Source organism: Trachypithecus francoisi, unplaced genomic scaffold (assembly GCF_009764315.1).
Source record: "Trachypithecus francoisi isolate TF-2019V2 unplaced genomic scaffold, Tfra_2.0 Lachesis_group9, whole genome shotgun sequence".
In the NCBI taxonomy this organism is placed as follows: domain Eukaryota; kingdom Metazoa; phylum Chordata; class Mammalia; order Primates; family Cercopithecidae; genus Trachypithecus; species Trachypithecus francoisi.
Window position 1 is genome coordinate 1,018,866 of NW_022681474.1, and position 26,217 is coordinate 1,045,082.

Below are 26,217 nucleotides of genomic sequence, written 5' to 3' on the forward strand. Positions count from 1 at the left end.
GTGACAGTCGCACACCCTGTGGATATACTGAAAACCAGTGAACTGTACACCTCCTATGGGTGAAAGGGCCGGGTGTGACAGCTCACACCTGTGATTCCAACACTCCCGGAGGCAGAGGTGAGAGTGTTGCTTGAGCCTAGGAGTTTGAGCCCAGTCTGGGCAACACAGCAAGACCCCATCTCTACAAAAAATAAAAATAAAAAAATCAGCTGGGTGTGGTAGCGTGCACCTGTGGTCCCACCTACTTGGAAGGCTGAGGTGAGAGGATGGCTTCAGATCACTTCCGCCCAGGAGTCCAAGGCTGCAGTGAGCCACCACACTCCAGCCTGGGCAACAGAATGAGTCCCTGTCTCAAAACGAAAAAGAAAAGGAAAAAGAAATGGGTGAGGGACATGGTGTGTGCATTCTGTCCCAGCACAGTCATTACCAACTGAAACGTCCCTGAAGAAAAAAGAGGATCCACAGAGGGAGCAAAAGTTCAGGCCAGTCACCACCAGCTGGGCACCACCCGCACCCAGCCCTGGGCCCTGCTGTGCAGGAGTGCTGGGGCGGAGGCCTGGAGAAGGACATGGAGGGGAGACCTCCCCCACCCCACTCGAGGGCTGCCATGGAAGAGAGTCAGGATGTCCTGCAGTGGCTGGAGGGAACATGGAGTTCAGAGTTTTCAAGGTGGGAGAGAGGGCAGTACCTTTGATGTTGCCAGGAACCACATGGCAAAGAGGGCAATGCTGATGCTACCAGAGAGAGATGCCAGCCTGCACTGCTGACCATCACCAACTGCATACCCACAGCAGCTCCGCCACCTCCACACTCTTCCAGGGCAAATCAACACCGGCTGACTGCAAGGCCCTCAGGTCCCTGCCAGCGAGCACTTGCCGAGCCCACTCTCACAGCCGTTCTGCAACCCCGGGTCTGGGCAGAGGGACAGGGCTGCCCGGGAGCTGACTAAGCAAAAAGGCAAACCAGCTCAGAACTGACTTAGCTGTGAACAAGGAGCAGGAAGGGCCGCCAGGCAGATACCCGCCAGCGGGCTGTGCTGTCAGAACCAAGAAGCAGCCTGACCATGCAAGGGTGGGACACAGTTATGACGCCACAGCTGGCAAGAATCTCACCTCCTCAATTCCCTTCTCATAAAAATGGAAGGAACCAAAAGCCAGAAACCTCACTTGTCAAAAAACCAGCCACATCAAAGCAAAACAATTAAATACGGACCCCAGTCACTTCTTTCCAAGCAAACAAGTAGTGACAGCAGGAGTCCAATTCAGGAATTAAAGACCAGCTGCAGGGCTCACTGAGGGCGGTCTGGCAGTCTGTATAATAAGCCTGGGAAAGTCCCAGGCACCCCAGCCACCTGGCCAGAGACAGGGGTGCCCATGACAGTTTGGGGAGGGAGGACTGGGCTGAGGAGGCCTTTTCACAGGTTGACTAGGTCAAAACTATTTCCATAATACTACAAAATGACTCCTTTCTGTTCTCCTTGTCGCCTAGGGAAGAATGGCCAGCACCTGATGGGGTGCCTGTGCTGTGGGATGATGTCATCGCGCTGCCAGCTAGTGCAGCGAGCTACGTGTTCTCATGCAGTCTCAGCTCCCAATATGGGAAGAAACACTGGTAGTTATAACCAACATAGACAAGAACTCTTTCGGGTCCTCCATAATTTCTAGGAACGTGAGGGATGAGGGCTCGGGGACCGGTACACTGTAAGGCATTTACCGCAACACTGTCTGCTCAGGGTCAGAAGCAACCCCAGTGAGGACAGCCCCGCAGCCCACAGAACAGCCACTCTGGGGCCACAAAGATGGAGTAACCACGAGCAAACGGGCTGCCGAGCAAGACTCTGTGTGGATCCCAGGATGCTACACACCACAGCTGAAGTTTAGGCACACAGCGTTTTAAGAGGGGTTATCTCTGTACCAGGGACAGTGGCTCACACCTGTAATCCCAGCACTTTGGGAAGCCAAGGCAGGCAGATTGCTTGGGCCCCGGAGTTGGAGACCAGCCTGGACAACATGGCAAAACCTGGTCTCTACAAAAATTAGGCATGGTGGTGCACGCCTGTGGTCCCAGCTACTCAGGATGCTGAGGTTCACCTGAGTCAGGGAGGTTGAGGCTACAGTGAGTTATGACTGCACCACTACAGCACTCTAGCCTGGGTGACAGAATGAGACCCCGTCTTAAAAAAAAAAAAAAAAAAAAGAGGGGGAGGAGGAGGGGCCTTATAAGGGGAGACTTTCAAAACTGCAAAAGCAAAAGCAAACCACCTGTCACTTAAGCACAAAAGGAAAACAGAGTCCGTCACAGGCTGGGACATCTGCTTCAGAATCAAACACCTTCCTCCTCGGAACCGTGACCAGCTCCAGCACTAGTCACAGACGAGCTTGGCTTCCAACACGATGAGGCTGGGCAAGAAAGATTCCTTCACAGCCTGAGTACTGCCTGAAGGGTGTGTTCGTCAGCACGGGACGGTCTGCACAAAGGCAAACAGAATCACAAAGCAGATCCCCCGAAACCCAGGACAAACCAAGCAACCAAAACCTCCTTCACTCATGAATTCCCTTCCACTGGCCAAGTTTCTGGCCCACAAGTACCACAAAGCTCAACCAAGGAAGGGGGCCTGGGAATGTGAGTGCCTGGCTGGTTTCCACTGAAGGAGGCTGGGTCTGGCCCCCGGGGACTGACCTGCACACATTAAGAAATCTTCGGACACAGACAGATACGTTTCCACTCAGCCCTGAAATCACAACGCACCTTTCAGAATTAACCTATGTGCTGTTGACCAAAACAAATGTTCCTTCTAAACATAAACATAATGCAAAATTCCACATAGCCTTTAAGAAAAATGAAAACTCAGAGAAACTATGTTGCTAAACAAAAGTGAATTAAGTTACCCAATTTGATATCAACAGAGATAAATATGTGTATACAATCGAAACACAACAAAAATGCTAGAACTCAGAATCAAAGATTACTGGAAAGAATGTCTGCACAGAAAAACTCTTTTCCCATTGAGACTAAAATGCCCCACCATGCTTAATGCTCCTGACATTTCTGAGGCTTTGAAGCCGCAGCTAACGGATCTGAATCATCTGAACAAACCATGCTACAGTGACATGTTACTGGAAAGCCTAGAATAGAACGCCAAATATACAGACACACACCCATGCCAGGCACTTTTGCAGAAAATGATCAAACATAAACCTAGATGAAGTTGTCCATAACAAAGTGTGAGGGAAAGCAGTTCGTCCCCAGCAGGTCAGTATAATACATGGGCACCTGGAAGTTAAAATAAGAAAAACAGAAAAACAGCGCCTTTTGTTAATAAAAACCAAACCTAGCCTGTGCATGAACTGAGCTTCATCAAACACTTCACCCATGCTTGCTGCCAGCAAAGACACAAGACCTCCTCCTGAAATGGAAACCACGCGTGCATCAGTGGCATACATCCGTCATAAAGCTGGTGCGGCGCCCCACTGTTCACCTAGGGAGGGAGGGAGGGAGCGTCCGTGGCTCCACGGCCTCCATCTGGGCCACTTGGAGCCACACTCTGCTTTATTTGGGTTGGCAGCACGAGTACCAACAGCAGGGTGGCACCGTGGCTGAAACGCCAAACTAGGTCAGCCTGGCCTGCCTCCGGGGAGCTCCCAGTGCGCCCTGAGCCTCAGCTCCCTGGTCTCTCCAGAGACGGGGGCGCCCCAGGATCCTGGGTGGGACTGAGGCTTGGGTGGGAGGAGCCCTAGAAGGTAAAGGCCATAGGCAATCAGCATCCCCTTTCTGCCCCTGAAGAGCTTCTCAGCATCTTTTTCTTCAATAAATAAGAAATATAAAGTCCTACAGGGCTTTCAACAGACTTTCCTTATTTAAGAACTAATGAGACACTAAGTGGCAGGGTTAAATGAGGGCACCCTAACCTCTGGCCTTGCCGAGACAGACGGACAGTGAGGCCGGCATCCAGGCATACAGGAGCTGGGGCTGACAGCCAGAGAGGAGGGCCTAGGCTCAGAGGACAGGGACTGGGGTGGGAGTCAAGGGTTAGAGTTTGGGAAGCAGGCTGAAGGCCCAGGCTTTAAGATCAGGATTCAGGATTGAGGGGCAGGAGCTTTTTGGAGAAAGGGGCCAAGGATGGGATCTAGGAACCAGAGTTAGGGGCAGGGTTCAGAATTGGGTTTGGGGCCTGACTCTGGAACCAGGGTTCCAGGTTCAGGGGTCGAGGACGGGGTTCAGGGCTATAAGCTGGAGCCTGAGCTTGAAATTCGGGGTTCAGAGTCAGGCTAGATTGGCTTTAGGGGCAAGGACCACAGTATGAAGGCTGGGATTCTAGGGCTAGAATTCAGGGTTTGGGGAACAGGGACAGGAGTCTGGGGCCACAGCCCAGCGTCAGAAGTTCCTGGGTTAGTGCTTGTGGTCATGTTTCAGGGCTGGGGTCCAGGGCTCAGGGACCAGAGACAGAGGTTTGAGAGCAGGTTCTGTAACCAGGGTTCTGCAGTCAGGATTTGTGATTCCAGTGACCATGGATCTGGGGTTCAGCGCCAGGGTTGGGGATGGGCATTCCAGGGCCAGGGTTCTGAGGATTCGGAAATCAGGGCTGGGGCAGGGTTTGGTGCGCACAGACCCGGTTTCTGGGGTTTGGGTTCCAAGGACTGTTAACAGGGATTCTGATGGGGTTTTAATATTGGAGTTTCGAGGTCAGGATTTGGAAACAGGAGTTCAGAGGCAGGGTCTCAGGGTCAAGGGTCAGCTGCTGGAGGATGGGGTTCGGGGTTCAGGGACCAGGTCTTCAGGTCTCGGGCTTGGGGATCAAGGGGACTGGGCTCCCAGCCTTGGGAATCAGGACAAGAGTCTGGGGTTCTGGGTACAAGGATCAGAGTCTGAGGCCTCGGGGTCTGGAGGTTCAAGGTCCAGGGTCCAGGGCTTGGAGTCTGGGACCCCGGGGTCAGGGTCGGGGGTCCCGGGCTCGGGGTCGGGGCCTGCCGCCGGCGCGGGGCACTTACGTCGTCGAAGAGCGAGCCCACGTTGGCCGTGACCAGCAGCACCGCGGTGCCCGGAGCGGCCGCCTTCCCCGCCATGGTGCCCGGGCGGCGCGGGCGCAGGACTGGGCGGCGGCGGCGGCGGCCGCTTCCTCCGGGACCGGCCGGCCGGGGTCTTCGCGGGGCCGCGGGGCGTCAGCTGCGCCGGGGGACGGCCCCGGGGCGCATCGCGGGCTCGGCGGGTCGGCCGGGCCTGGCCGGGGCTCCGGCCTCGCGCTCGCTCGCTCGCTCGCTGCTCCGCGGCCCCGCGCCCGTCGCTCGCCGCCGCGCCTCACAGTGGCCCGCGCGCAGCCATTAGATCCGCTGGGAAAGTTCCCGCAGCCGCCGCAGACTCAGGCTGAGGGCAAGTCCCGCCCCTCGGAGCCGAGCCCGGGGCGGGGCCTGCGCGGGGCGGAGCCTGACTCTGGGTGGAGCCGAACCTGGGGCGGGGCCCGCGCGGGGTGGAGCTAGGCCCGGGGCGGGGCCTTTGCGAGGGGCGGAGCCTCAGGGGCGGGGCCTGAGCTGGGCTTAGGCCTGAACAGAGTGGGGCGGGGCCTGTGGGACGGGCGTGGCCTGTGCGGAACTTGGGGCCCTCGTGGAGGCGGGGCCTGCCTCGGGGCGGGGCCTACGCGGGGCGCTCCTGCGTCCGGCGGCCTGGTACTGGCCTCTCCTCGACTGCGCTCCTGTCAGTCAGGCCCGCAAGAACGCCGCGCCCCCGCTCCGCCCCCCGCGCCGCGGCTGCGCACAGACTCCGCCCTTCGCACTTCTATGACGTCACGGTCCTGCTCCGGCCTCACCTCTTAAAGGGACCGTGTGTTCCCGGCGCCGGCGGCAGGTGCGCTCTCTTGCGGTTCCCAGGGAACCGTCCCGCCCCCACGAGTGCGCGGCCGCAGTGGTCCAGCCGCGTACCGGGCGTGCCGGGGAGGGAAGCCCACCGGGGCGGCGGCACTCGCACCTGCAGGGGCCGGGCCATGCGCGCCCGGCTCTCCGCGCAGACGGAGCATGGATTGTGCAGCTTCCCGGCGCGCCCACCCGCCTCCCGAGCCGCGACTTCACTCACGAGGAGCGGCTGCGGCCCAGAGAAGACAGAGGGGAGGCGGCGTCAGGCCGGGAGTCCGCGTGGCGCACCCTGACGTCCCGGAGGGCTCCGGTCCGGGCCAGGCTGGGTCTCAGCGCGGGGCGTGCAGGGAACCCTCGCAGGGACGAAGGGGGCTCGGCGGGGACAGAGGCTGGTGAGGGCCCAGGAGCGCAGAGCACGGAGGAACAGCCGGCTCCGCGCGGGGCCCGGGGCAGCGATGCTGCTCCTGGCCGCGGAGGTGCCAGGGCACGGGCTGGACCCTGTGTCTGAGGCCGCGGGGACACCGCCGCTCTGAATAGGACAAGCTTGTAGACGGAGGAGGAGAACCACATTTTTTCATCTTAAGCTTCTAGTAGCTACATTTTTAAAAGGTAACAAGTAATGGCCAAAATTAACAACACGTTTTACTAAACGCAATAGATAAATACATCATTCAACATGTAACCAGTATTTAACAACCTCAGTGAGATTCCTTCCCAGGAAGGCTTTGCACGGGCACCTGCCTCTTGGCAGCAGCTCACAAGGCCGCTTCCACTGATCTGCAGCCCTGTGTGGCCAGTGGCCACCATGCGGAGCAGGCACTCCAGAGGGTTTTGTGGACACAGATTTAGGGGTGGCCAGGGCCTGGCAATGGGCTCTAGCAAGGCCAGCCTCTAGCTTCTGAGTAAACCGCCAAGGCAATGCCCAGTGACATCAAAAGGGGCTTGTTCTGTTCTAGGATGCCACCCGCTGCCAGGGCAGGGTAGGAGGGAAGGTGCTGCAGGCTCGGGCCTCAGGCCTGCGCAGAGGCGGCATCACCGGCTTGTGTTAATACCTCCAGGGTTCCTCCTTACAGCGACACTGAGCCTGACTCCAGCAAAATCCATTTGATGTATAAACCAATGTCTGCTTTATTCAGGCGTTGCCTGCTACAGGCTGAATTCTGCCACACACACACCTCCCCCAAATGGATGGGTTGAAGCCCTAACCCCCAGTGTGACTGTATTTGGAGGTGGGCTAGCGGGGGTAACTAATGTGAAGTCGTGCAACAGGGCTGGTGTTTAATAGAAATAGCTCAGTGCCCTCCCCACTCTTACATGTGCAAACGAAGCAGCAGTGTGAGTGAACAGTGGGAAGTTTCACCCCAACCAGCCACAAACTCCGCACCAGAAACCCAACGCTGCTGGAACTTGATCTTGGACTTCCAGCCTGCAGAACTGTAAGAGTAAAAGTCTTGTTTCAGCCTCCCAGCCTGTGATATTTCGCTACAGCCGCCCAAGCTGACTGACATAGTCTCTTATTTTTCTTTTTAACAAAATCAGCACATGCCAAGGGTACCCTTAGTAGAAACCAAATGTGGGGGTGTCACTGATCCCTGGACCATGCTTTCTGAGAAGGGGCATTGCCTCCTCACCTCTCCCCACAGGCTGTGCCCTCACACCCCGCTGAGGCGGCATTCCCCCATCCCGTGTGCCCTCCCTGCTCCCTCCTCCTCACCAGCCAGCTCCTGCCATGCCTGGACGTTGGCCTCTGTCCTTCTTCCAGGCAGCCACCTCCTCTTTCCCATGCACCCCTCACCTACCACAGGTTCAGCCCCTCACAATTCTCCTGCCTCCTGTATCCCGTGCTCATTACCAGAGCCTCCAGAACCCAAGGGGGTGTGGCCTGGACCTTCCACTTCTACATCCACTGCCCTGGTCATAGCCTGGATGTTCTCAGCAGCAATGACCGCACCAAGCCTGAATCCAGGCGCCTTGCCCTCCCCACCACCTCCTCTCCTTCGGTTTCACTTCTGTGGAGCCTCATGGAAACCTGCAGCCCATGCTGCTCCCATGCCTTCATTAGCCACCCCCCAGCAGCCACACATGTGCCCACCCACACAGAAACACATGGACATGCACGCACTTGCACGCACACACACATCGCACTCGCGCACGCACGAACGTGCACACATGCACACACGAACACGCATGTGCAGACCTCTTTTTCCTGCCTTACTCTGCTTCTCTCTGAGGGTAGAGTCACTTTGTGCACCTACTCCCTCCTCTCTCCCTGCCCCCTGCACTCACCCAGCTGGCCACCAGGACTGATTCACTTGCTTACAGTGAACCTGCACCTAAATTAGAGAAAACTAAATTGGGGGGGGAACTAGAGAACACCTTATTCCCACGCCCCTGGCGTCTCCCAGGTCTCAAGCACACCCACACTGAGCACTGGGCCTCCTGGCTCTGCGCATGTGCACTCCACCACTCCAAGAGGCCACTACAGCCTTCCCCTTCTCTAACCACCAACCACCCTCCCTGGAGGACATGTTTGCCCTTTATTGAGGAAGGATTTGCAGTCTGGGATTTTCCCACTGTCAACCTAAATAACAGAGAGAGGCTCTCTAAAAGAAAATGAGATTTACTCGGGAACATTCATTGCAATAGCATATGTGTGCCATCGTAAATTGGGTGTGGGTCAAGGAACGTAAAGGAAGACAAAGATTTTCAAAGGAAGCAGGAGGATTGCATCATTGTTTTGAATCAATGATCCTTGGCTACAAGGATCGCCAGGAAGGATGGTGCCAGTCTGAGGCTGGACAGGCAGCTGCTGGGCAGATGTCCTCCCAGAAGTGTTTGTGTGTGTAAGTTGTGATGATCTTTGTGTGCGGCTGTGATTTTTGCAGTCTTTTGTGATCATTCTTGCTATCAAGCATGTCTGCATGAGAACCCTCCCTTCATGCCCCTCCACAGTCTATATGTATATGTCAGGGTTTTTAATACCAGTGACTCCATTTGGATTCTGACAGTGTTCGCGCCACTAAGTCGACACGTCCAGCATCTGGTGTCTGTCCTGCATGTCTCCATGCTGCTGCATGGAATGAGGTGCCTGTCCCCGCCCAAGGCCACCCCCTCCTGGGTCACACTGGCAGTTCACAAGCATGCTGCGGTCTCTCAGATCTCTGGAAGCCTCCAGCCTGTGCCCCTCCATTTTCCTCCCCTCTCTCTGCTCTCCTTGCTGCAAATCTTGTCCTAAAAGTCTGCCCATCTCTGCCCCGCATGCCAATGGACTACTCTTTTCCAGGCCCTCAAATTGTGCTTCTCATGCCCACACCCCATGGCGCATCCTAATTCAAGGGCCAGCCCCCCAAGGCCTGATTGCAGCTGACCTTCCGATATGGTTGACCACTGGCTCCCTCCTGGAAGTGAGCTTGGCCCTGGCATTTGTTTTATTCCTGCTCTTCCCTCCCACCTGCGCTGACCACCCACAGTCTCCTCTGCTGGCTCCCTTCGTGTTCACCCAAGTTCTGGGGCCCTGGGGTCCTGGTTGTGCCCTTCCTGTGTTCACTTTCTCCCAGCTGACCTCGCTGGGCCCTCACCTTAGATCATATCAGCATGCCGACTGCTGCATGGGTATGGCAGACCTGTCACTGTGCCTGGGGCCCGGCTCTCCTATGTTCAGAAAGACTTTGGCCACTTGTATCACCTGTGTTAAAAGCCACATTCATGAAACCAGGTCAGATGGAGGATGCCTCTCCCTTGTGTGCCCTTCCTCACCCTTGAAATATTGCCCCGTGTCTTTGCTCCTTTGCCAAAATAGTAATAGTAATGAGTTTCCTAAAGCCCTGCTTACCTGGCTGAAGGAGATCCTGGGCCCACCTAGTCTGCAAGGGGCAGAGACGGAGGTGGGGAGCAGAGCCTGCCCGATTTTCCTCCTCCTACCATGGATGAATTCCTCAGCAGCTGCCAACCCTCTTCAACCTGGTCAACCACTTGGCCCAATTCTCTTGGTCTCCCAGGAGGGAAATTCGGCCCAAGTCTATTAAACAACTATATGTTGTGAGCTTTTTAAAAAGGACAGCACTAAGTATTGCATTGTAACTTAGTTTAAGACAGTAACCAGTTTGCTTATGGACTCATAGTTATCAGAGGCTTCCAGCCCGCATCCCTCATGCATGTCCACAGCACATTCAGAAGGTGCCCCGTGGCATGTCTGTGTCTAGCACTGCATAGCCGTGAAGTGCGTTTCAATCATCTAATAATCATCCATCTTCAGTACTCCTGCCAGGTGGGTCAACCTTACTCCATTGCGTATAAAAACACTGAGGTTAAGTGACTCAAGATAATTGTCTGCAGACAAAGCATGGCTAGATGCACAGTGAAAGGAATCCAGGGTGCTATCCTCTTTGGGAGGGGCTAGACCTGGTCACTTTAGGCAGAGGTATGTAGCCATTAGTAAGCTCTGACGTCACCCGGAATTCATCTAGAATGGCAGCTGATGAATTATGGGGATACTTTCCTCATTAATCAGCTTAGTAACAGTTATCATTTTTCAGGAAGGAATCGTGTATGAGGGGTTTACATTTCCTATTTCTAATCCTCACAACGGTGTTACAAGGTGTGTATGTCTGTTTTACATATAAGGAAACCAAGGCTGTAGAATTAAGAAGCTTACCAACCTCACACAGCCTCTAGGATACCTAGCCAAGAACAGAGCCCAACTAGGACTCCAAGCCAGCTGGCCCAGGCAGCACCATGCGGCTTAACCTCCGTGCACGCATGCATTCATTCAATTTATTTAATGCATTCCCTGTGCTATGCACTATTCTAGACACCAGGGATGAGATGGTGAAAAACAGGATGGAAAAAGACACTGTCCTCAAGAAGCTGAGATTCTAGCAGCAGGAGTAGGCTCGAAGCAGGTGCAGGGTCATTCAGATCACGTGACATCATGCCAGCCTCCTGCACGTTTCTTTGTAAAAGTCACATGCTGGTCGTCGCATGATGAGCCTTTAAACTTTTCCATATAGAGGCATCTGCTCAACATTTTAAAACTACAAAGCAGGATACAGAGTATTCAAGAAAGAATGCTCACTCCCAATTTCACTCCAAATAAGCCAAGAACTGTCACTGTTTTGATAATATTTCTGTCAAGTTTTGTTTATGCTTAGCTCTATAGTGAGCACTCTGATTATTCCACATACACAGTTCTGATGCCTTTAAAAAAAAGCCAACATTAGAACATAAATCCTTTCTGATTCAACTGAAAACTCTAAATTTTTTTTAATGCCAATGTAATAGTCACCTGATAGACACGGTGATTTACCTAACTGATGACACCATACTGTTGTAAGTTAAGGTTGTTTTCAATGCTGCGTGATTAGAAAAATGGCAGGATGAACATCTTTGTACTTAAGCATTTTCAGTTCTTAGGATTCTTTTCTCCGTATAGTTTCCAATAATTAAAATGTTATAAAGAGTACAAATAAAGATCACAAAAACACAGAATGTGTAAGATATAGATAAAGCAGTGCTTAGAGGAAAATATATAGCTTTAAATGCCTATTTCAGAGAAGAAGAAAAAATGTAAAAATCAATGTCCTACAGTTCCAAATTAATAAGCTAGAAAAAGCAAATTAAACCCAAACTCACTATAAAAGAGGAAATAAGGAAGATAAGAGTGTAATCAATGAAATAGGAAGCAAACAAGACAGGAAATAAATTAAACCTAAAACCTGGTTGTTTAAAATAATAAAATTAATAAACCAGGTCAGGCGCAGCGGCTCATGCCTGGAATCCCAGCACTTTGGGAGGTCAAGGCAGGCAGATCACTTAAGCCAGGAGTTTGAGACCAGCCCGAGCAACATGACAAAACTCTGTCTCTACCAAAAATAGAAAAATTAAGCATGGTAGCATGCGCTTGAGTAACCCAGCTACTCAGGAGGCTGAGGTGGGGCGATCGCCCGAGTCTGGGAGGTAGAGGCTGCAGTGAGCCATGATTGTGCCGCAGTCTGGGAGATAGAGGCTGCAGTGAGCCATGATTGTGCCACTGCTCTTCAGCCTGAGCCACAAAGTGAGACCCTGTCTCAAAAAAAAAAAAAATTCAATGAACCAAACCAATATCTAGAATGATGAGGGTGATGCAGAAAGGCAGAAACAGAGACCTAAGTTACTAATATGTGTAAGGAATGAGAAAGGAGACATTACTACAGACCCTACACACTTTAAAAGGTAGTAAGAGAATAAAAAACTATGTGTCGACATGCTGACAATTTAGATGAGATGGACCAATTTCTTGTAAGACACAAACTTGTAAGACACAAAAACTCATTCAAGAAGAAAAGCTGCTCTGAATAGCACTCTATCTATTAAAAATTTTGAATCTATGATTTAAAATCTTCTCACAGGGAAAATCCTAGGCCCAGATGGCTCCAATGATGAATTCTGTCAGACATTTGAGGAATAAAGAATAACAATTCTAGACAAACCCTTCCAGAACATTGTGGGGAGGAGTGGACTATTTCCCATTCAGTCAGTGAAGTTAGATTTCTGTAATCCCAAAATTAGACAAAGACAATACAAGAAATGTAAACACCAGTATTCTTCATGAACACCACCGCCAAATTCCTCAGGAAAATATTGGTAAATCTTGTCAATATGCAAAAAGGATACTGCATTATGCCCAAGTAGGTTTTATCCAAGGAAGATAAGATGGGATTGAGATCTGAAAATCAATTTACTACACCCTATTAATAGATTAAGAAAAAAATATGATCAGACCAATAGATATAGAAAGGCAGTTGACAAAATTCAATATCCTCTTATGAGAAACACTCTTCATGAACTAAAAATAAAGGGGATTTCTTAAATCTGATGAACAGAATCTATTGAAAAATTACAGATAACACAATTAGTGCTGAAAGATTCAACACTTGCCCCCAAGGTTGCAAACAAGGCAAGGGTGTCTGCGCTCACCCCTTCTATTCTACTTGACATTGTACTAAGGTCCCAGTCTGTAGAATAAAATAAGAGAAAGAAATGAAAGTCATACAGATTGGAAAGGAAAAAATAAAACTGCCTTTTTTTTTCAGGCAACGGGATGATCTGCATAGACTATCCTAAGAGACCTGCAAAACATACCTACTACTAGATAAGTGAATTTAACAAGGTCATGGAGTACAAATCAATATTTTTTAAATGTATTGTTATATATTATAAATGAACGCTGGAAAATAAAATTTATAATAGCATAAAATTTTAAATATCTAGGAATAAGTGTAATATAAGATATACGAGACTTTTACAAAATCTACAGAACATGGCAGGTTAAAACGTAAGTATCTAAGTAAATGGAGATAAACCATGTTCACAGATTGCAAGACAGTCATGTTAAGATGTGAGTTTTCCTCAGTTGATCTATAGGTTTAACATAATCTCAGCTGCCTCCTCCTCCTTCTCCTCCTCCTTCTTTTTCTTTAGAAATGACAGGTGAATTCTAAAATGTAGATGGAAATGGAAAGGTCCTAGAATAGCTAAAAGAGTTTTTAAAAAGAACAAAAGTGAGATAAACTATCTGATTTCAGAACTTATACAGCTGCAGTTGAGATGGTTTGTGCTGGCATAATGGTAGGCGCACATGCAGATCAATGGAACAGAATAGACAAGCCAAAAGCAGACCAAGCTGATCTCAACAAAGGTTTCAGTTTGGTGGGAAAAGAGCAGTCTTAACAAATGGTGCCGGGGTCACTGTATACCCATGTGGAACAAAGTGAACCTTGACATACCCAAAATTCACAAAAATTAGCTGGGTGTGATGGTTCCAGACCAGCTTGGGCAACATGGACTTTGTCCCCCAAAAATAAAATTAACTAAAAATGGATCATAGTCCCAAACACAAAAACTAAAGCTGAAAATCTAGAAACATATGAGAATATTTTTGAGACTTTTGGGCAGGCAAAGATTTGTTAGAGACGACATCAGGAAACACCATAAAAGAAAAAAATGAATAAACTGCACTTCATCAAAATTTTAAAACTGTCCTCTTTGAAAAACACCATTAAAAGGCCAGGCACAGTGGCTCACACCTGTAATCCCAGCACTTTGAGAGGCCTAGGCAGGCAGATCCCCTGAGGTCAGGAGTTCGACACCAGCCTGGCCAACATAGAGAAACCCCATCTCTACTAAAAATACGAAATTAACTGGGCATGGTGGCAGATGCCTGTAATCCCAGCTACTTGGGAGGCTGAGGCAGGAGAATCTCTTGAACCCATTAGGCAGAGGCTGTAGTGAGTCAAGACCATGCCACTGCACTCCAGCCTGGGTGAGATGGAGCAAGACTCCATCTCAAAAAAAAAAAGATAAACACCATTAATAAAATAAAAAGGCACACCAAGAGCTACACTTCTTTTTTTCTCCAATGTTCATCAAAAGATTGGAGAGAAGACAGAATTGTGGTTGACAGAGACAGCCACTCAGCAAGCGAACATTCCCGTCTGAGCTCCTTCTCTTGTCCTATCAGTGGCAGCATTAGATTCTCGTAGGAGTTCAAAGACTAATGTTAACTGCACATGGGAGGGATCTAGGCTGCGGCTCCTTATGAGAATCTAATGCCTGCTGATCTGTCACTGTCTCCCGTCCCCCCAGATGAGACAGTCTAGTTGCAGGAAAACAAGCTTAGGGCTCCCACTGATTCTATATGATGGTGAGTTGCAGAATTATTTCATTATATATTACAATGCAGTAATAATGGAAATAAAGGGCATGATAAATGTAATGCATTTGGATCATCCTGAAACCAACCCCACTTTCCCCTGGGGAAAAATTGCCACAAAACCAGTCCCTGGTGCCAAACAGATCAGCCATTGGCAGGCCGGATCAGGGAAGAAAATAGCCTGTTTCTTGACTGCAGTGGTGGCGACGTGGGTGTATACATTTGTCAGAATTCACGGAATGTCCACTGAAACAGGTGCATTTGATCATACGAAGACCATACCTCTGAAAAGTTGATCTTAAACATTTGAGGGCCAGGCATGGTGGCTCACGCCTGTAATCCCAGCGCTTTGGGAGGCCAAGGCAGGCAGATCACCTGAGATCGGGAGTTCGAGAACAGCCTGACCAACATGGAGAAACCCCATCTCTACAAAAAATACAAAATTAGCCGGGCGTGGTGGTGCATGCCTTTAATCTCAGCTGCTCGGGAGGCTGAGGCAGGAGAATCGCTTGAACCAGTGGGAGGGGGCCGGCGGTGGGGGGTGCGGAGGTTGCAGTGAGCCAAGATGGCACCATTACACTCCAGCCTGGGTGACAGAGCAAGACTCTGTCTCAAAAACAACATAAAATAAATTTGAAAAAGAAATGATTACATCTACAATTCTTTTTTTTTTTTTTTTTTTTTTTTTTTGAGACGGAGTCTTGCTCTGTCACTCAGGCTGGAGTGCAGTGGTGTGATCTCCACTCACTGCAAGCTCCACCTCCCGGTTTCACGCCATTCTCCTGCCTCAGCCTCCTGAGTAGCTGGGACTACAGGCGCCCGCCACCACGCCCAGCTAATTTTTGTATTTTTAGTAGAGACAGGGTTTCACTGTGTTAGCCAGGATGGTCTGGATCTCCTGACCTCGTGATCCGCCCTTCTCGGCCTCCCAAAGTGCTGGGATTACAGGCGTGAGCCACTGTGCCCGGCCAACAATTCTTCTTACATATAATAATGTAAATCGAAATCTTCTAAACACAGAAAGTTGTTTTATTTGTTGACATAACCTGAAGTAAGGAAAAATCGTGTCTTTGCGCCTGCACTGAGCGTGGTTATCCACGTGTGCCGCTTCGGAAACATCGAAACGTTTGGACGTATGTGCTGCCGAGGCTGCGTAACAGGTGGGATATGCAAGCTACCCTCTTTCTAAAATCCAAAGGGAAGAAAAACTGAATTCTGAATTACATCTGGCCCCAAGATTTCAGACAAGGGATTGTTGAGCAATATCTCAGAAAACAGCTGCTTTCAGACCCACACATCTCATTCTTTAGAGAAATCACTCCCAGGTTTACACAACTGGAAACCCAATAGCAAGGCACTGCAGCTGCTTCTCTGGTTCCTGTGCAGATTGGACACATTTGTTTCGTCGTCATCCTAGAATCTGCAGACACGGGGCATCTTGGGGGAGGATCCTGGAGAAGGACCTGGCACACAGTAGCCTTGCATGTGGACGGAGTGACCCCCAGGTCCCTGGCATCCCCACTGAGGAGCAGCCCTGCACACAGAGCGACAGCAATGGCAGCTCACGTCTTGCCTCCCTGCTCCGCCGAATGAAACGTGATCTTCCTTGAAAGTGAACCACTAGTCAGGGGCTCTGTGCACATCTATGCACGTTTCAAAAGTCCCGACAGTGAGAAAGTAAAGCCCCCAAGGAGGCACCAGCAGCAGGCTGGACCTTCAGTTTCTGCAGGACTCCCTCTCTGCCCTCGTAGGACCCCCACAGCTCTTCCTTTTGGTTGGTTCTTGATCAGCACCATAAAATCAATGGCCATCTTTGCCCCCGACAGGTCTGAGGCTGCCCCTGGCCAGCCCTGCTTTGAACCTGGATGTCCCCAGCCAGGCACACTCAGCCCATGTGGTCCTGACACTTCCCATGGTCCCGGGGGTGGGCGGGGGTCAGTGCTGTCATTCCACCGGACTTTAAAGGAAAGAAACTGCGATTTTGGATTCCCCATGGCAAAAGCCATAGGTTTGCCTCTCCAGTTAGATACAGGTTCTTTTGAGTAAAGCAGTGAGTCCCTCTCTTTGGCTGGGACAGGTTGTCAACAGGACCAGATTATTGACACAAAACGTCCTTGCGTATTGTGAGTCAGGAGGGTAAGCCAGAGGGACGCCAATGCGCTCTCCGCGGTGGACTCCCCTCTGGGCGATGCAATCCCTGCCAAGGACACGCCTCGGTGAGGGGTTAAACCCTGTGGCCAAAAGGACAAATAGCCCAAACCATGAGCAAAACAACGTCAGGAAAAACAGACAAGGAAAATCTGTGTCTGGCTTGGCAATGCTCTTTGAAGTTGTCAGAGCTTCCGGCATTCTTTCAGCCTGTTTCAAGGGTCAGGCAAGATTTTCTTCTGATGACGAAGTCTTAAGGAAAGGGCTGGACACGGGGCTCACGCTGTAATCCCAGCACTTTGGGAGGCTGAGGCGGTGGATCACCTGAGGTCAGGAGTTCGAGACCGGCCTGACCAATATGGTGAAACTCCATCCCTACTAAAAATATAAAAATTAGCCGGGCGTGATGGCACACGCTGTGATTCCAGCTACTCGGGAGGCTGAGGCAGGAGAATAACTTCAACCCAGGAGGCGGAGCTTTCAGTGAGCTGAGATCATGCCTCTGCACTCCAGCCTGGGCAATAGAGCGAGACTCCATCTCAAAAAAAGCAAACAAACAAACAAACCAACAAAAAAGTTTTAAGGGAAGGCCGTTGGCTCCCATGATCAACATTGCTGGTGCAGGGATCACTTTTCAGAGGTTCTCTACTCAGCCGTCACTTCTATTTTGCAACTCTGTATTTAACAATTAAGCTTCACGAAGACTCATCTCCAATGTCCGTTGCTCAAATCTTTAGAAGACTTCGAGAGTGTCCTTACGTTATTTTAAAAGGAAGACCCCCACAGGAGTGTCAGCCTTTTACCAGTTACTTCGGGCGCTTCGCCTCCTTTCCTCTGGGCTCTGGGAAGGGCTGGCCACTGGGTTTGTTTGTTGTTCCCCATGGAACATTAAGCGTGGCACCTAGGACGTATGAAGGCTGCAGCCCTAACTGGCAGCGAAGGGAAGATGAGTAAGCAAGCAAGGTGAATAAATGACTCCACTGCATGGAAGTGTTTTCATGAGAAGATACTATTTTAGTACACGTTTATGTTATTTTGAATAGTGGTCTGCTCAAAAGTGAATGTCAGCCGGGTGTGGTGGCTCACGCCTGTAATCGCAGCACTTTGGGAGGCTGAGGCAGATGGATCACCTGAGGACAGGAGTTTGAGATCAGCCTGGCCAACATGGTGAAACTCTGTCTCTACTAAAAATACAAAAATTAGTTAGGCATGGTGGTGCACGTCTGTAATCCCAGCTACACAGGAGGTACCACTGCACTACAGCTTGGGCGGCAAAGCAAGACTCCATCTGAAAAAAAAAAAAAATCAAGTGAATCTCACTGCATATATATCACACGTTTTTGTCTATTAAAATTTATTTCTCAATGACTTGATTTTGTCAACCAGCTACATTTTTGCTTTGGTGGATGTGGGTAAATAACTCACCATCAACTGTGTTATTTCCTTGACCTATTTTTTTTTTTTTTTTTTTTGAGACGGAGTCTCACTCTGTCACCCAGGCTAGGGTCCAGTGATGTGATCTCGGCTCACTGCAAGCTCCGCCTCCCAGGTTCACGCCATTCTCCTGCCTCAGCCTCCCGAGTAGCTGGGACTACAGGCGCCCACCACCACGCCCGGCTAATATTTTGTATTTTTAGTAGAGACGGGGTTTCACCGTGTTAGCCAGCATGGTCTCGATTTCCTGACCTCATGATCCGCCCGCCTCGGCCTCCCGAAGTGCTGGGACAGGCGTGAGCCACCGCGCCCGGCCATTTCCTTTACCTTTAAGGAGAACGGGAGAAAGACAGCAATGAGGGGCCGCCGCTTCAAACGCTGTGAGGCGCCGCGGTGTGTCTGGGCTGAGCTTTGGATGTCAGCTCTGGTCGTTTTCTGTTTCAGTTGAGAGCATTTATAGCAGCCTCATGGGGTGATCGCAGTGTGGTGACAGCCTGAGGCTCTTCATTCGTGGAATTTGGTACTGGAAGGACAGAGAGAAAGCACTTGGAGGGAAATGAAGGCATCGTGGAGTCGGGGAGAGGGATGGCGGGGCTGTGAGGGACCCGGGCAGCTCCTCACTCCTCCCTGGAAATCAGGGAACTCTCCATGAGCTCAAAGTAAGCACCAGTAGCCCAGGAGGGACGGGAAGCAGTGAGTTGTCTGCTCACCTAAGCCCTCCAGATGAAGCATCCTGAAGTACCGAGTGGAAGCAGAAAAACACTCAGTTCTGAGAAAAATCCTTCTGCAAAGGAAGTTTTGTTTCTTTTTCCTGTACTTACAACGTTTAACATTAAATGATGTCCAGAGATGTTTCTTCTTGTATATGCACTAAACTTGCTGTGCTATATATTTCCTCAGTTGAAAGAGAAAGAAAAAGCAAAGAGTTGGTCACCACAATCTTTGACACAATTGTTCATATGTCTCAGGACAATCGCTAACTTGCTATTTGTGTCCTGTCTCCTTGCAGCTGATGCAATCCGAGCTTCATTCTGGTATTGGTTGTCCTGAGAGGACGTGACGCAGGACACCCGGCCTCACCTGTCTTGTGGCGACACTTTCAAATCTCTTTCTATTTCAGCTATGGACTTATTCCTGGACAGACATACCTTAATTCAAGCAAATATAAATTATTGAAATAGCTGCACTCCCTCCTAAAAGCAGAGTGTCTAAAGTATAGTTAGGACAGTTATAGATACCCCGTCATTTACACCAACTACTTTAATTCACAATTTACTCAAATCTAAGAATAATTCAAGTCTTTCAACATTGGCTTACAAATATTTTATTTTATCATTATATGTATTTATGGTTTTTCTATTGTTTTTTGGCTCCTCAAACAGAAATGTATGCTTGGTAATATTAGCAGTATCCTGATATTATACATGTATTTTTTTATTTGATAGGTTATTATTATTTTTACTATAAAATTAAAATCCAACCTGTTAATACCAAAAACAAGTCATTCCATTAATGCAAAGGTTATATATCCTTCACTGCAATTTATTTTGTTTTTTTAAATAAGTCATCTACACTTCTTAAATGTATTTCCGGGTATGTTAACCTTTCGTGTGTCATTGGGAATGGGATTGTTGTCTACCACGTATTCAAACTGGTTGAGGTTTGTAAATAGAAATGCTACTAATCTAAACACATATGTAATATTTGAAAACTATCACTTCTGGTTTTCTCTCTTTCATGACGTATAGACCTTCTCTTACATTTTTCAAGCAGGCAATTAATTAACACAATTGAAATGAAGATTTTCATGCTATTTAAAGATAAATCAAGGTATGCCCAAGGATGAAAAAGACATGATGACTTTTTTTTTCAAACCACAAATACATTTCGTTAAACTTTCATTTTTTGAAATGTGAATCAATTAAAATGTTTGCTTTGCAATATGGACTATCATTATGTACGTGTTAATGATGTAACTTGAGGATAAAAGATTTCGAGCAATTCTTTAGAAATGAAACGCCCACTTTACTCCGTAAGGCTCAGCCCTCCTCTCTCAGCACCTCCCCGCATGGCTGCTTTAGCTTTTCGCTTTGCCCCACTCATCCAGTTTCCTTCTGCCAATGCTAACTTGGGCTGGCAGGATTAAATTGCCCAAAATTTAACAGCAAAGTTGCAGATGGCACATTACCCACTCAGCAGCTGGCATCCCCACCTTTCAACTTTAAAATGAGTCTAGGATCAATTAGTAGAACAGTTGTGTTAATTAAAAGATTCATTCAGAACTCAAAGCCTGCTTAGAAGCTGCAGATTCTGCCTTTTCCAGCCGAAGCCCAGGAAACAAACTGGGAATGAGTCCTTGGCATCTCAGGGAAAATGAAGAAGCAGACTTTTGACCCCATTGCTGGGCACCTGCCAGCTCGCTTTGGGTGAACTTCTCTCTCTGTGGCCCCTCCAGGCTCTGACATTCTTGCCCACCCCAGAGAAGGCATTCTTCTTCCGCCTGGCTCCCGGCCTGTGGGTGAACTTCTCTCTCTGTGGCCCCCCAGGCTCTGAGATTCTTGCCCACCCCAGAGAAGGCATTCTTCTTCCGCCTGGCTCCCGGCCTTGGCCTGCAGGTGACTCCGGGGCTTCCAGTCTCCTTTCTCCACTGAGCACCGAAGGCCAGCAGCACCCTGACAAGGGCAAGGGAGAGACACATCCAGACAGCTCCAGGCAGGCTCCGGTCTCGGCCTGGGCAGATTTGGGGAGCAAACAGCAGGGGCAGCTTTGGGTAGACTGTGGTCTTCCTGGAGCTTGGAGTCTAAACTTGTAGGAATATACAGTTTGCTCCACTTCTAAACACGCACCCCCAGTGTAGACAAAGTCGACAGTCCTGGTCTCAGCGGACCCTCAGTGTTTCCTCATCTGGACTGCAGGGACCTGTTTCCTCATCTCACCCACAGAGCACGGTCTCCAGGGAAGCTTCTGAGCCTCTGTCCTCCTGGGCCAGAGGAGAGAAGGCGATTCCTTGGTGCAGACAAGGGCTCAGTCCTCCTGCTAGCCTTGGGGAGAGACCAGACCCAGCCCTCATCTCTTCTGTCCTCCATCCCAGGAGTCCACAGGGTGCCTCTCACGGTCTTGGCCGTGAGTGCCCAGCAGGGTTTGTGATGCCCCCCGCTTTGTGCGGGCTGCTTTCCTGAACAGCACCCCTTCCACTGCCTACCTAGAGCGACTGCCCACAGGCCGGCGGGAGGGAGGTAGCTCGGCTTCATGCCAGGCACACCAGGTTCCCCTCTTCCCTTGGCTTCCCCTCAAGCCCAGCCAGAATCAGCCTGTCTGCTGGATCCCTTTCCTCGGCACCTTGTCCCCACCTTTGCTGGCTCCTCTGGGGCTGCACTGGTCCCTAGGCTGTGTGTGGTCCAGGGTGCCGGCGGGGTCCCGTGGGCTCCACTGCCCCAGCTGCTGTGAAGGATGGACTCCAGTCATCTGGGACAGCGACCTGTGGGGACAGTACACCATGCTGGAGGCCCTTGTGGCATGGAGGGAGCTGTCTACAGAAGGAAAGATATGACTACAAGCAGAGAAACGAGAGAAAGAGACAGGGACAGGCAAGCGGTGCCCGAGAAAGCTGGAGTCTCAGAACAGGGACAGAGAGGGACTGAAGACCCACATGGAGAGAAGTCAGAGAGAACCAAGAGGGTCTGACTTCACCATGGAAGCCTGGCCCAGCCCTGCCCGTAGCCACCCTGGCCCTGGGCCCCCGGGGCCACTCTGCTGTGGGTGCAGCCACAGGTCTCTGGTCCCTTGCAGCTCCTTCGAGTCGGTGTCCACCCTGAGGTGCTCAGTCAGGGAGGTCCCAGCTGCTAGGCTGGTGCCCTGGAGGGCCTGTTTCCTCATCTCAGCCTCAGATCTTCCACACCCTGGACCTTGTTGTACAAGCTGGGAGCAGAGACAAAGACTTCAACCACTGGTTCATGTGATGGTGTGACCTGGCAGCTGCTTTTCTGACCAAAATCAGCGAAGGCGGGAGCTGGGGTGTGGGTGGCAGCCGCCCAGTGAGAAAGGATGTGACAGTTTTTGGCCATGGGCCGTGTTAATTGCTGCTGATGTTAATCAGGCACCTGACGTATCTGCAAGGCTGGGGACAGACGCTTCCTACGAGTGGAATCTGAGTCGAGGGAGAAACCGGCTCAGTGGATGCACCATGTGGATGCACCATGCGTGTGCCGGTTTGGGGGGCATAGTGGGTGTGTCTGTCGGCCCGAAAGAGCCCTGCTAGGTCCTTCAAGAGCCTTTGCTGAAGGGACATCACCCTTGGTTCAGGCGAAAGCACCAGGGGCCCGCAAGGGGCAGGAGCACGGCCAGGGCAGCGGTGGCCGAGCAGAGCCCAGGGATGGCCTGGTGTGGAGGAGGGCCATCTGCCTGAGAGAGTCAGGACAGCCCAGGACAGGGACGGCCAGGAAGAAGTACCCAGCCATGATCAGGGCCCTCTGGGTGGGCTGAGCCCAGCTAGAAGTCAGCAGGTTGGTGTGCCTGGGCTCAGCCTCCAGGACCACAGCAGAGGGGACATGGGTGGTGGGACCAGCAGGAGATCAGTTCTGTGGGCATCACCCATCCCCTCCCAGACCTGGGGCCAGCTGCTAAGCAGCCTCTTAGGGGCAGGGAGGGTCCCCACATTCTGGGTGCTCAGCGCCCCGCATCTAAGTGGATGAGGGTGGGCCTTGGGTGCCTGGGCTCTGCAGGCTGCTCTGAAGGCGCTGGGCAGCCGGGAGGGCTGCACTGTGGCTGGGAGGGTCTTCCTTCTCCCCTGGAGTCATGGGGTCTGCAGCCCCCTGGGGTGGCCTCGGCCAGGCAGGCTCAGCAGAGGCTGGTAGTCAGCCGGGAGGGGCTTCTCGTGGGGCAGAATCCCATGAGCCCTGCATGAGATGGGCTAATGGCTTCCTCTGAGAACCAGCTCAGGAACATTCAGTTCCTGCAGCCCCTCCTCCTAGGAAGTTTGGCAGAGCCAGGGTGCTGCCTCGGAGCTGGCCCAGGGGCGCAAGGTGGGTGACTCTCGTGCTGAGGCCTGGGTGTGGGCTGGCCAGGCCCACCAGACCAACTCCTGGCAGCCCCCAGCCAGCTCCTTGTGCTTGTTCTGGACTTGGCAGGAGTTCAAGAGTCCTCCCTTTTCAAGGACAGACTTCTCCAGGAATGAGGGTCCTTCTGGCCAACAGGGCCAAGCCTGGTCACTGTAATGTAGATCCACGTGGCTCTGCCTCTCAGCAGAGCTCCCAGATGACGCTCCCATCCTGGTCCATGGGCCGCCTCTCCACATCCCCAGGCTCCAGCAATGCACCCTCAGCAGACCCACGGGGGCTCGCGAGCTCCTGGTCCAAGGCCTCTTTTGGCAGCAGGGACTCAGGAGGGAGAAGAGTAAGCCACTGGCCACATGGTTGGTCAAATCAACTCCTAGAGGTTATGGCCCTTCTCTGCTATGGCCTCCACCAAACTACACATGTTGGGTGGAGGGGAAGTGGCCTCTGTGGCTGCCCCAGCTGGCAGAATGTGGTCTGTCCTGCTCTAAACTGGGTCTCCAGAAGGCACTGGTTTCCAGGTGGCCTGGTGAGACCTGGAAATCAGTCTCACCAGGTCTTACGCTGCTTATGACCAGCACAGTTAGGGGCTGTTGTCACCACTGCCACTGGTACCCGCAGAGCCGAGTCCACTCCTGGGGCCAGCTGGGTCAGAGTGCAGCCAGGGTGTAGGGCACCAGGGAGCTCTCCAGGACCCCCAAAGCCAAATCGGCCCTGTCCACTCGTGCTCTGTGGACAGAGAAGGCAGAATTCCCAGGACACTGTGCTCAGGAAAGTGAGCTCCAGAGGAGGCTGAGGAGATTTGGGAGTGCCCAGGACAGCCTGGCTCTGTGCAGGTCCACGGGAAAACCTTCCACTCTCCCCTTTCAGGGAGGTCTGGGGGCTTGGCTGCCCCTTAGTGGGCCACGGCGACTTCTAATCATTTCTGCAATGGGTACAGCTCTGGCCTGTGGGGCTAGGTAGGAGCCTCCAGCCCTGGCCCGTCCACTCCAGCCCTTGCTAGCGGCATGACCGTGGGTGAACAGCGGCACCTGCCAGCCTCAGTTTCCCTGTCTGTGAAGGGAGGCACAGTGTCAGTTTGACCGCAGAGGCTACAGTGAGGACAGGGGCCAGGAGGTCAGGAGAGCAGCCCGTTTCCGGCCAAGGCACTGTGGCGTTTGTGGAACACGGCCCCACTGACTTCAGCTTCTGGGACAGAAGGAGCCATGAGAACAGTCGATCTCCTGGGGGCTTCATGTGCCCTTTGCTGCATTTTACTCGCACACGACCCTCCTGGTCCATGTAAGAGAAAATAAGTTTGTGGAACAAACCCAGTATTTACTTAACTTTTAAAATATAAGCTTCACAGTCCAGCGTTACATAAAAAGAAGAGATGCTTTCTGGCCAAGCTTTGCTCCTTGCTGCGTTTCCCCCGCTGTCTTCTCATGGAGCTGAGAGCAAACCGCTTCCAACCTCAGAAAAGGTGAAACAGAGGCCGCTGGTGCTATTTTCAGCATGAACTTACAAAGTAAAAGCAGCTGTGACATGAAAGTTTTAGGAACATTTCCATTTCCTGGAGCGACGGAACAGAGAGCGCTGCCAGCAGGCCCTGAGCAGCCAGAATCAGCTGCTTGCATGAGTGGGGCATCCAGGCCTCCGCAGCCCAGCCTGGCCCTGCGAGGCCCCGGCTGTATGTAAAGGCCGAGTGTCCGTAATTCATTGTGGTGGGGGAGGCGGGCCGAGGCTGCGGTTGGTGCGTACAGCCGGGGTTCAGCCCCTGGGCCCCACCGTGTTCCAGGCTCTGAGGGGAGAGGGTGGTTTTCACATGGGCCCTGCCTTGACCCTCTCAGAGCCTGGCTACGTCTGGCCTGTGGGCCCGTTCTTCCTGCCTGCTGTCCCCATCCCTACCTCTAGCTGAGGTCAGAGTCCTTGATGGAGCCCCAGGAGACTCATGGGGACCCTTCTGGCATTCTTCAGCCCCCCACTCCCAAGATTCCCAAGGTGCCTGTCTGGGAGGCACCCAGAGGCTGCAGTGGGGGGTGATGACTCCACGGGACCCAGCTGTACATGGCTGCCCTGCTGTTGCCTGTGGGCTGAGCCAGCTCCGGGGCCTTCACCCCCACCTGGCCTGGAGAGGGTCTCAGCGATCACCTCAGCAGCACCCACCTGGGGGCCCAGAGGCTTAGGACTGCATTTCCTGGGGGTGCCCACGGACAACACTGCCTCCTGCCCCCGGGGCTGGCATCCCCTGGGTGTTGGTCACCATCCATGATGGTGTCCCTGGCAGACCTGTTCCAGGGGATATCCTTGTTAGTGTTTGGGAAGTCGAAGCGATCGCGGCTGTGCCCCACCCCGCACAGGGAAATTCGGGGACAGAGCTGCAGAGGGAGTTCCTGTTTCCCTCAGGGCTTCCTGAGGAACTGGAACCAGAGCCACCCCAGGCTGAGCATGAGCTGGACCCCAGGTGACCACAGACCTCACTCTCTTTCTTTCCAGAACATCCCCAGGATGCCCCGGCTCACGTGCTGTCTGGACCCAGAGGCCGTGTTCTCTCGCACGCACGCATGGAGGCGTGAACACATCCTCAGCTCGGGAGCTGATCCTGCTGTCTCAGTGATCCCAGAGTCCGGCCCTCGGGGCAGGCTCACCTTCGAGGCCATGGGAGGGGGTCTGAGGTCAAAACGTAGAAGCATCCACCGGCCTCCTGCCGTCTGACCTGACCTCTCTCCTGGTTAGCACGGGGCCTCTATGCTGTCTGTGGGGCCTCCCCGGGGGAGCTTTGCTCATGGATACAGGGACCAGGCAGCATCTGGGGTCCCCACTGGACAGTTGGTAATGAACATGGCAGTGCTCTCCCCAGTACCCTCCCCGGAGCAGACAGACCAGGAGGCAAAGTCTGGGTGTGACAACACTGTGTCCGGACACCAGAAAGGGAGGCAGCTGTCCAGAGAGGCCATCCCCTCCACGGGGAGACAGCCCCGTGCCTGACAACAGCCGCACAGCCTCCTGGTGCCAGCCCCACAGCCCAGGTCCTCTCTCCACCTGGAGGAGTAGCTCTGGGATTACAGGAAAG

At 52.0% G+C, this 26,217-nt stretch overlaps 1 protein-coding gene across 1 annotated transcript in view; it reads right to left on the minus strand.

Moving 5' to 3' along the window:
• INPP5A (inositol polyphosphate-5-phosphatase A) overlaps window positions 1-5,382 on the minus strand; it is a 236,686-nt gene extending 231,304 nt beyond the window's left edge. The window contains exon 1 of the mRNA XM_033209257.1: window positions 4,989-5,382. Coding sequence (XP_033065148.1) covers window positions 4,989-5,063 — 75 coding nt within the window. The 5' untranslated portion in view covers window positions 5,064-5,382. The remainder of the gene's footprint in view (window positions 1-4,988) is intronic.
• Between the last annotated feature and the right edge of the window lie 20,835 nt (window positions 5,383-26,217).